We start from the raw sequence: 12,182 nt of genomic DNA, 5'->3' as shown, positions 1-12,182 counted from the left end.
TTAAAAAAAGTATGGTTTGACTGAAGATCTGTACACCAATAGAAAAGTAAAAATGCTAAGAATTTGTGTCTTGGAACTAACTCTGAAAACATTCCATTAGCCCATAGTTGAATATCTATACCTTTGAAAGGGTGAAACAGACACTGCATGCCACTGCAAGATGGAAACACTAAACCTCGTTTGTCAAACAAAAATACTAGATTTGTTATAAGTGTATAAATATTGTAGTTACAACTTGCAGCATTTACAGATCTATCCATGTTAATTATAAATCAAGAAATACAGGCATTCATTAGGAGAAAGTATTTTAATGAATGATGGCAAAGAAAGAGAGTAAAATTCAATAAAAGCGCCTTAATTGATTTTGATACTTTTTATTTATGTACTTCATGCGAGAGTAGAAACAATATATTCCAATTGGCAAAGATAATTGTGTGTTCAATAAAAACACCTCTAAACATTTTCAATGGTATGCATTGTCATGTAATGACCGTATTGATATACCTTAATGGAAGATATAGGATTTCAATTCTCATGTGCATGTCATGGCGTAAGCTCATTTTGATTGAAAGTGGTACTGAATGTTACTTTGTGGATTTCCAGTGAAATACATATTATTCACACGCATGTATATGAAATAGGCTCAGTATTAATTACTTATATGCCACTATGTCCTTATTGTTTTCTCACAATCTATGAAAAACATGTTACCCCTACATTTCCAAACATTTCCCTTTTTCTCCTTGTTAATGCATATACTTGCTTTGTTCTTGATTACAAAAGAACCTTTACACCACACTACCCCAAAATAACTAACTTAGCTCACTATTCTGAAACAGCCTATGTGGTTCTTATATTCAAACTTGATAGGGAGAGTTATTTGGCATTTCCTTTGCGATAGCCAACACTTTGTTTACATATGTGCCTCTGTTACTCCTCTTTTTAGAACGTTGTTTTCTGAAAAGCAACAATCCAAAATAAATCTAAAGGTAGGGTGTTTTAATTTCCCACAGTGAAGTGGGTAGATGTATTAGGAATATTAATATATGATAAAGCATAAAAATAGTGCAACCAAAACTATGTTTTGGATGTTTCTCTCAAGCTACTTGAATTAATTACAGTATTTACAATTTACTTTCACTCATGTTGAAACAGAATATAGACTGTAACTCAGCTGAGAGTCTGTCCTTTTTTAGCTAGACCATATGTTTTTTAGTGAAATGTTTTGTCCCTTGACACTGGCTACATCCGGAAGCTTATCATTTAATACTTATAGTTACAATACGTGTATATCATGTGTCAATCTGTGTCTTCGCAAAAAGCACAGATGAACCCTCAAGGAGCAAATTATTTTCATCCTTCATTTTGATGAAGTAACCCAGAAAGGTAGTATTACTTTATAAGGTCATGGACATCTTTTAGAGCTTTATCAAAGGGTCTTTATATGCAAAGTTGCATCCATTATTCAAAAACATAATTGTCAAGTTTATTCAATAACAAAGGCAATGGAATTTACAACATTGGTGTTATTTAGGAAGGTGTCCATGCACCTAAATATCTTGCATCAACAAACAAACAAGCTATTTAGATCTTACAGAAGCAAGAGAGCAAAAATATGTATTAGTTTTGGTGGTGTCCAGCACAGGTGAAGAAAGTGAGATCCTTACCAGATTTTCAAAGCAACAACAAGGTAAAGGTGTTCCATTCAGATTCACAGTATACCAATTGATCCTCTGTTAATCCCTTGAAGATCAGCCATGGACCCCACACTTCCAGACTACACAAATATGATAGATTAGGGCTTAAAGAAAAATGTTATGAAGTGACTAGTGTACAGTGTGCTCTTCTGATTGTTCCCAGTCAATAACTCTTTAGAACGTGACATGGATTTGGGTTCCGATTACTGATTGTTGAAGGGAAACTAACACAACCTCTCACCTATATGTGGAGAAAGAGAATGTAAATTGATTGTTAATCTGCATCCTGCTTTTAGCTATGTCTACCTTTAATACTATTGTAATAGTTAATTTTAAATCATTAATTAATATAATTCAATAGTTCTGCAATCACAATGTACTGTAGTAAATTATATGTGAAAAAAAGAAGAATAAACTGTTAAATCATCAACATACTGCGACCTTGCTAGTTTACACCAAGGCCCTGTTCTATATTCTATTTAAATAAGTGTGTACAAAATTAGAATTAGAACCTACACATGTTATGCCTGAGTCAACTATTACGTCAGACATCTTGGTTTACCTTTTTATAAAGTAACTTGCTAATTATCAGGAATCAGCGCTGAATGAAAAGGTTAAACAATACAAAGGTGAAATGTGAAATATTCCTTCCACTTCAACCACTGTGAAAAATGACAGTGAATAAGAGATGATCACAAAGACCAAACTATATTTCACTGTAACAAAAATCTTCTAGTGTCAAATCCATAACAATTTTAAAAGTCGAATGTCAATCCCAGCTAAAAAACTGTCCAAGTCTCAACATACTATAACACATCAGGGAGGGAAGAAGCCTCTGCTTATTTCCTTCGATATCTAACTAAGAGGAAGTCCATCCACCATACTTAATTACTGTGATAGCCATCACTTGTACCTTTCACCTACGTAAATGGTTGTATTTTTGTTAAATAAAATACCTACATTCATACACTGAAATGCGAACTGCATTCAGTGAACAACAATGTTGTTCTTATATTACCAACCACCTGTACCAATTTACATTCAAAATAATGTTGAGTCACATTCAATGGAAGAAAGAAATCACCACTTTTAGATGTATGTGTGCATTTAATGAGGCGTGTAAGCTTAACTAAGACTGTTGATGAGAAACAATTCAGTAACTGCTTGTCGAGCCTCTTGCTCATTTGAGATTATGCCCTTTCCTTTTAATTAAGATGAGGCTTTTTCTTTGTTACAGAAGACCACGTGAATACTCTGTACGAGTTTAAACAATTTACTACAGGCAGTGCAGAAACAAATGAACTGTAACAAGAGTAATACACTCTAAACATTATGACATTTATGTTGTGAAAATCATATGTAATAAGGCAAGAAAAAATATATACTTACTAATTTACTTTACAATCCAATTTCACAGTTCTAATGAAATGCTGGTTTACCCAAATAGTTTGCACGTTTATGGATAATAGTAGAACAGCCTATTTTATTAATAATATGGTTGAAAGCACAGCTCTTAAACATGGCACATTGTGTTTACATTGTAAAACCCTGAGTACACTTTGCTGAAAAAAAATATGCCTTACTTTATGCACACACTAGGTTTACATTGATATTTAAGGGCCCAATTTTGTTTAATTCATGTGGTAGGCTTTTTGCTATTTTTCATTCAAACTGCAATGTGAACTTCACTTAATTTTTGGTAAAGAATGATATATTTTGAAGAGGACACTGAAGTCCTCTATAATGGAAGGAAATGTGATTCGGAGATTGCAATGCTTAGTTACCACCTAAATTCCATTCTGCACTCAGATATATTTGGTATTTAAGAAACCTGGTGGAGTCAATCAACATTTTTATTGTTTATCAAAAGTTTCCTGAATATGCTGCACAACATCTTAAGTATTTGTTACAGTTATATGAATATTGCATGCAAGGATGGGTTTCTGCACACACTTTCTATCACTTAGGGCACAACTCTCTATGTATTTATGTACATTTTTTTAAAATAAATATTGCTTTTCTATAGCTTGCAGTCAAGCCACTTCTTGTTAGTGAAAAACCATTTAAACTGGCAACTAGCCATTAGCACATGCTGTTGCGCTAGTCTATCAACTCCTTTTGAGGTGTGGTCTTTCAAGGTCATTATAGAAAGTGTAACTGCATCACCTCTACTATACACAAAATCCACCCAACTTTCTAGGGCTCTTCATTGGCAAATGAATACATCTCACAATATACCCCATATGACAAAACCAGCACCCACAAAGTGTAAAATAAAACTACAATAATCAGACATTACCAGGAATTCTCTTTTTTGTAAAGAATAAAATACCTTCCAAAATGTGAAAATTTATGTAAAGTAGAAAAGTCTGTATCAAGTATCAATCAAAGTCAGGACCTGAGTATTATCATTTATGTTCTTAGACTAAACTTATGGGCACCTTTAAGACACAAAACTGATCGATTTGATTTCAAACCCTCTTTGATGAGAGTTTTGCTCCATATGTATTGCTATGTTTAAACCAAAAAGCAGATTTGTTGCCTAGATTAATTTTCACTCATAACATTGATTAAATATGTGTACATTTGTTTGAATAATAATTATTAAAATATACTGTTTCTTTATGAATAAAATGCAAACCTGAGCATATTGTGGCATGATAATACATTTCAATAAAATGATGCTGTGTTTGAAGTTCCTTTAGTGGACATTGGCACAAAGATGTTTCCACCAAGCTTAGAGATCAAATTCATTCACACAGAACAAATCAGCGTTCAACGCAAGCTGCAGTATTCACGGATGAGCGATTGGCAACTAATTTCAGAATGTACATGATGCACTTTTAATCAATGTGACGCCATATGTAAGACTAACAAAATGTGCTACCTTATTACTTTTGCTTTCAGTAAACAACCTACTTAATCAAAGAGCTAAATTTCTGGCAGCAGTATTGTGAGTTAGTCCTCCATCTACTCTTTTGACCCATATGCATTATTATGCTTGGGCACATTCACAGTTCATGGTCTCAATGTGACTTAACATTATAACTTGTGAACATATTTCAACATTGTGCAGTATGTCAGTGGTGTAGAGGACCAGCTGCAATTGTAAATTGGGATCCTGTTTTCTTCTCATGTTCTCTACTGATAGTCCTCATTTGAAAATTCATATTGGTATAAAGTTTATACTAGCTTTTGCTTTAAGGGCTTATGGACAAGAATATAGGCATTTGATAGTGATGAAAATTCAGACCCTGAGGGATCCATTCCAGTGTTGTGCATGGGGAATCGAGAGCACAACTGCAGGGAATAATACATTTTTGGGTTGTGTCACATGCTATCCATACATTGCACTGAAATGGTTGAAGGATACGCAATTAAAACAATACATCGGAATCCACAGAGCAAAACACTAAACCCAATCATTGTTGATTAAAAACATTCTCCATGTTTTTGCAATAACAGAGCATTCCTAAAGACTTTGATGTTTTTCATAGTTGAAAAAATATAAAAGTAAATCTAATTAGCATATACGTTTTCACACCAATACAGCCAAAAGACAGATCAATAATAAATGTGACTTATTTAACCTCAGTCTTATTCTATTTTTTTTATTTTAGCAAAGGACTTCAAATTGATGTTAATTTCTCCCACTGGATTAGTAGGTTCAAAGTATTTGCCATACCTCTTGGGCAACCCTCCGGTGGCCCAAATCAGTGTCTTGTGTCCTTCAATAAGGAGACACTCTCAAAGCTTTAGATACTTCTTCCTCCTGAATTAAAACAAAAACCTATAAACTATGATGGGCATGTAGAAGGGTCTTTTAATGTATCATTGTCCTATTTTGGCTGTACTAGTGCTTCTTAATGCTACTTCTATTTTACATAGTCCTAACTGTAATTTGTTAAATACTGACGGGCATTGATGAGACTGAACTGGCCCTGGAATCCCGTGATTTGTTCATGGGCATAGTAATGGTACAACAAGACACTCCCACCGTGGCCTCAGGCAGCTCATCATCCTCAGTCCATTCATTCAGGTCTGGATTGTAACACTGAATGCACTTCTTATATTTCTTCTCTACTTCATTCCAGCCTCCCACCAAGTAAATTCTACCATTAAGGGAGGTAGCACCTGCAGTGCTTACTCCTGTTGCAAGAGGAGCGCAATAACTCCACTGGCCACTGTGGGGATTGTAGCTCTCAACAGGGAGAACATCTACTCTTTCCCCACGTGCACCAAGCTGACTCCCACCCATAACGTAGACCCTATCGCTAAGGGAAACAGCACAGTGCCAACCTCTGGGAGTACTCAGACTAGATTTATCCTGCCAGCTGTCAGTGGAAGGGTCATACATGCATGTCGAACGGGAGTATGCATTGTTTATATAACCTCCGGTAACCAAGATCTTGCCGTCAACAGAAGCACTGGCGTGGCAACACCTTGCCACCTCCAGTGGGGCCTTCATCTGCCATTGGTTGGTTGATGGGACATAGCATTCAACAGAAAGTAAACAGCCTTCAGTGTTGCGACCACCCACTGCAAATAGAAGGCCATTAAACACATTCAGGCTAAAATGGGTGCGCCTCTGATTCATATTTGCCAGATGGATCCATGTGTTGAAACGAGGATCGTATCTGAAAAAAGAATGCAAAAACCAAAATGTTAGAAGGCATTTAGATTTCTTGAACGTTTCAAATGTCAACATTTTATTGCATGTATATATTTATACATTTATTCTGTAATGCATTTTCTTTATTAACATTAAACCAAAAATTAAGAATATACCCAAATGCATATTCTGCTCCCAAAAACATTAAGCGTTTTCTAAACATGGGGCACAGATGGTAAAACATGGCCACAGTGTGCATGATAAGGAGTGGGACAATGGAGTGACTGAAAAATATTTTCTGTAGTCATCTGAATGCTAGTAGCAGGCGTAGCTGAGCTTTAAAGATTAGAGCTGTGGTACCAAAATGGACTGCCTTAACAGAGCCTCTCCATTGTCTTGCGTAGGTTGCAGAGAATTGCCAATTTTGTCAATTCAACGCAAAATGGGGTTTAAAGTGAAATACTATGTATTTACATTGAGGAAATGCCCTGTCTAAAAGGCAGCCGGGTTTCATGTGAAAACCCCCATAGCTCTGAAGGTAGTGTTGGAATCAACTTCTTAGTGCAGCAGGTTCTCTTCCCACACAGACTAGGGCGAGACTAAGTCAATAATTACAGTTTTGGTCATATACACAGTCTCACCATCAATGAGCAGCTACAGATATTAATGGTGGCTCGGAAGGAGCCTATTTATGGTGGATATGTTGTAGTATGGGAAGCATACCCCAATCTGAGAAAGGATCAGGATAGTCTACAAAGGGGGTACAATTCGCCCTAAAATAACTAAATTGTGTTTGCACACTCTGAAATAACATTCGAAAAACTTGGGAAAAATAATACCAATCACCAGCAGCTCACAAAAATATAAAAATCACGATCAATAGTGGTTCCTAAGGAAACTATTCATTGTCATCAGTGGCTGTTCTACAGCTTTTGGGCAAGGGCGTTGGATGCAGAATGTGGCTGTAGGCCAAGTGCAGCTGCAATGGAAGTAAACGCAATAGGTGCAGCGTAGGGCCCAAAGCCTTCTTCTGGTCATGGGAAAATGGTGTGTACAATGGGTGCAGGACATATGCAAACAAATCCTGTTCTCAGTGCCCCAGGCCTAGCGGATACTTTGTCCAAGGAAAAGAATGCATAAGAGCAACAAAAAAAAAAACAGAATTATTTTTACAGAATCAAAGTTACGAGTCCTTATGAACATCACAAAGCAATAAAATATGTGCCTCATTAGTGATATCATCTATGATGTCCGTGGTGATCTGCTATGTAATGTCATAGTAGCTACCACCAATGTCATTTGTGGTATCATCTGTGGCTACATGTGTGAATGGGGCATGGGGGAGTTATAGTTGTATTGATCACTGAAGCTGGAGAGTATCATTGCTTTTTAGGTATTTGAATTTATCCCCCATATCGTTTTAAATGACCTTTTTTAGGAGCATTATATGTGACAGAATCCTTCCACATTTCAACACATGAAACTATTAGAGAGAGCTGTGACAACAAATACATTAAAGGCACCTAGAATAATCATTAGCATTTTGATGTATGTTAGCAGAACTATTTCCCTAAATGGCAAAACAGTGACCACCTCTATCTAAATAGATAGAGATGACAGTACATAAGATCTGAGTAGACATTAAGCAGAGGAGTTGGGATTGGGAGATAGTAGAGTGATGGTTGGGACACACTTGATATTTATATTTAACACTTAGGATCTGAGAGAGATCGTAAGGTTGCTCAAGTTGTTGGTGGTGATCAAAAGTTTATATCCAACTCATAATTGTACCTATGTCACAGGCACACTGGATGCCGAGGGTAAATTCTGTGCTAAGGGCCTTTTACAATCCAGCAAATTGTGGCTCATGAAGATATCGTATTCATAGAAGGAAACAACGCTGTTTTGGGTTCTGAATAGTCTTGATGGAGAACAACCAAGCCACTTCACAAGAAAGTTCAAACCATCACACTATCTATCAAAAGCCATTTTATGGCACTTCAATATAATAGAACAGAAAACCATGCTCAGTGACGGTGTCAAATGTTTCTATACAGACAAAACCTTGAATGAATAACTTTTTCTTGTGTGATAATTTTTAAAGTCAAATTTATATTTGTAAGCGATGTTGATCGATCTTAATGGTTTTATATCGACAACATTATCACTCACTGTCTGAATTTAATAATTGTCCACAAAAGCCAGGAGTATTGAGTAAGCATGTTAATGAAGATATTATAGTAACTGGTGTTTGTAATAAGTGTTTAAGGTCTTGTTCATGTGAAAGGAGGTGTGTGGTTAGATTCTAAGGATGCTGAAGAGGTGGGCCTTGCAGACCTGTTTCATGTGATGGGCAAATCCAATGACAAATTCCTGGAAAGGGAAAGACAATACGGGTATCATGGCTAAAGTCCCAAGAGTAGACACTGCAGATGGCAGCATGGATGATGAGAAGGAAATGTTTCTCTGTTAAAGTTAGTGTGAGAGAGTATTGATGGAAGCAAGCATTAAGGCAGTCTGTGATATAAGCATGGCGGCAATTCACCATGACTGAAAGAAAACAAGCCCACAAACCAATGTGACTGATGTGACATGGGCGTGGTTTGAAGCCCAAAGAGAGATTACAGAATGGAGGAGTGCTTTGCGCTCGCCCATAAAAAAATTATCTTTGGTTACTGTCCAAACAAGGGGTAGTAGAAAACACCAATGGATAAGTTACAGCAGCAAAATAAATTGGTTTGACTGAAAGTAAAAAGGGTTAAGTTGTGTGAAGCCAAATGAAGCTTGAAGCCAGTTCAGTGAAGCAAGAGGAAGCCTGCATATGAAGTTAGAGGTTAAATAGTTTGTAAGTGTTAATATGGGACAAGACAACTGACCACTTTTCCAAGGAAATAGAGGAACAGTTTAGGAAGACTCCTGCTTTAGGTGGCTGTAGTATCTTGATCCTACTATTAGTTTTTTTACCAAAAATATTTTCAGAGCAGTTTTGAGACAGTGTATGCTCAACAGCATCAACAAGTAGAAGTGGAAATGTGGTGTTTAGATATTATGGGGGTTTGAAATTGTGTTCTTTTAATTTTTATAGCAGGTGTACAGAAAAACAGAAAGGTGCAAAATACAGTTCGTAGTTACATAAGAACTAGGCATGTACATACGCATAGTTCAAGCGCCAAGGATCTTATCATGAAAGATCACATGGAAAGAAGAATGTGCATGTAACATAAATAGTTAGCCAATCATTTAGTTGATTTTATTGGTTGCAAAACTGTATCTGGGAGCTCAAGTTACATCAATGATAATGCAACTAGGATGTCAAATTTATTCTACTACTCCTCCTAAATTTTGTTGAATTTCACAACAGCTCCCACTCGCAAAGCATACAGTTTTACCCTTACTTTTACTTGCTGCATCTTCAACACTCAGCTCTCAAAAGTAGGAACCTCCTCCGATTTCCATTTTTGAAGAATTAAGGATTTTGCCATCAGGGATGTTATAAAGAAGAGTTGCTTTTGATGCTGGGATATGTTCAGTGAATTGCATATCCCAAAAATAGCTCCCAAGTGATCGGGGTGAAATGGAAATTGATTGTACTGACTTCAGGTAGAAGAGGCCTACACCCAGTGGAAAGTTAAATCTTTTCTAAGGCGGCAGGAACCAATTTCATACAAAGTTGTTGTATTAATATTTGGTACCAATTGCCTACTTCTGTTAGTGTGACACCATAGAAGGCATGGCTAAATGAAGAAGCTAGTGAATCCCTTTGAGGCTGAGTTTGTAAGAGAACACGTTTGAACTGAAGATATGAAAGAACCAATATGTCCAGAATTTCCAGATTATTAAATTGTATCCAACTCCAAGACTTCAAGGTTCTGGCCAAAAACAAATCATTAAAAGAAAATTTCCCAATTTCCCCCCAGTCCTGTTCTAGTAGATGGCAATTCTTTGGCAAAATATCAGGATGGAACTGGGGGAAACAAAATTCTTCCTTTAACTGGCTATGCCTACAAAGCACAATGGAAGGGAATATATATCTGACATACTTCAGGAGCTTAGGAATCATAAGGAGCGGGGATAACCTCATTCCTATTTCAATAAGCATTTGTTTAAGATAAAAATTACTACACCAATTCTGAGAGGTTACTGCTGTGACGCACCAATCAAGAAAGGCTGCCTGGTAATACTTTTTAAATTAGGGGAGCGCTAATTCACCATTCTCTACATTTAGGTACAGGGTTTCCAGCTTGGTTAGAGGCTTCATCCCAATCTAGATAAAATGCAGCAGCATCTGCTCTAGCTCTGTGAAGAATGTCTGGGGCACCTTAATCATTACGTTAACAAAAACAAATGAAATAAATTGAAGAATCATCATCTTACCCAATGCTGTATCTCCAATAAAAGTAAGAGGATATGACTGCAATTGATGTAATAGATTCTGGGCTTTAGATAAAATAGGTAAATAGTTAAGTTGACATAATTCCAAAATGTCGTGGGATATAAAAATGCCTAAATATCTAATGGGGCTTCAGACCTGAAACTGAGGTTGTATCTCTATTGGTAACATTAGATCCTATGAATTAAAAAAAAGGACTTCTGACATAGCATGGTTATGTCTGTTCTCTTCTAAATTGGAAAATGCTTTATTCTTTGTGAAAGCTAGTAACATTTTGCTTTTTGGCCTCCAGATATAAAATCAGGTCGACCTTCTCTTCTGCATTAGGCAGATCAACCGTCCAAACCCCTGACCTTGCCGTAGATTGACTTGATGATTGCATTATTGTGTGTTTTTTTAATGACCAGGCTAGGAGTCTTCTGTCAAACTTGCTTTCTTCATAGTATTTAGAAATCTAATTAAGTATTATCTGGGAAGCATAATGATCCTTTAGAGCCTACCTGGCTTTCATCAGGTTAAAACCTGACCTCCAAGAATACTTTACCAGGTGAATCAGAGTAGCTTGGTCTATAACTGCAGAGCTTGAGATTTCTCCCTCCTTGCTCTTGACAATTGGGCTTTAAATGCAATTGCTTCCCCCCGATATATGCCTTACATGTTCCCCATACTGAAAAGGAGAAAGCCAATCCCACATTTCTTTCTAGCAACTCCACTGTGTTAGATTTCATGCCCGATATCCACCCAATATCAGTTAGCAAGGTTTTGTCAAAAGTCCAGTGCGGTCTTTCAACCGAATCAGAATTGAAAACCAGTTAAATAAGAAGAACCAAATGGTCTAAAAAAGGGTCAGAAAGCACCCCTGAATTCCTCCTGTCCCATTGATATGAAAATAGAAGCAAATAGAAAGAACTGGGTTTGACATTTTGTTGGGTGCAGAGAAAAGATAGGGAACAAAATAGGTTAGCTGCAGAAGATAACAAATAGCAGCTGATGAGGTTAAAGTAAGATAGAGACACCAGATGGGTAAGATGGGAGGCATCTAGATGAGTGGTGTTGAGAACAACTGGTTACATTAGGTGTCACAGATGGGATGTCTCGGTGGATTCAAGTACAGTGGGAGGAGGAGGTTAGAATTAATTTGTGTTCAAATAGCTTAGTGGTGTCAAGAATTAGTGAGCTGTGAGAGATGGTAGAGAATTTTAAGAAATAGCAATAAGCATAATATGTCCATTGACAGAACACTTAAGGAAGAGGTACCCCCCCCCGACATTCATACTCTAAGCCTATTGGCAGGTGCCACTAAAAGAAGTAGATTTCATCCCATCTGATCTTCTATTCAGCCATGTCTCTGTGTGATATGGGCACCTGAGGTCCCACATACACGTCCTGCTGAACTATATACTAGACTAATTAAAAAGCAGTACAACCAGAAGACAATCCTTACTGGTTGGTAGGAGAGTTAGGAGTTCATGATCCTCAAGCC

General features: G+C 36.9%; 1 protein-coding gene across 1 annotated transcript in view; it reads right to left on the bottom strand.

Annotated features, from left to right (window-relative positions):
- Nucleotides 1-358: 358 nt before the first annotated feature.
- The window catches only part of KLHL31 (kelch like family member 31), a 47,061-nt gene continuing 35,237 nt past the window's right edge, over nt 359-12,182 (bottom strand). The window contains exon 3 of the mRNA XM_069235794.1: nt 359-6,334. Within this exon, the coding sequence (XP_069091895.1) occupies nt 5,602-6,334 (733 nt within the window). The 3' untranslated portion in view covers nt 359-5,601. The remainder of the gene's footprint in view (nt 6,335-12,182) is intronic.

Source organism: Pleurodeles waltl, chromosome 5 (assembly GCF_031143425.1).
Source record: "Pleurodeles waltl isolate 20211129_DDA chromosome 5, aPleWal1.hap1.20221129, whole genome shotgun sequence".
In the NCBI taxonomy this organism is placed as follows: Eukaryota; Metazoa; Chordata; class Amphibia; order Caudata; family Salamandridae; genus Pleurodeles; species Pleurodeles waltl.
This window is presented reverse-complemented; position numbering and strand designations above follow the sequence as displayed.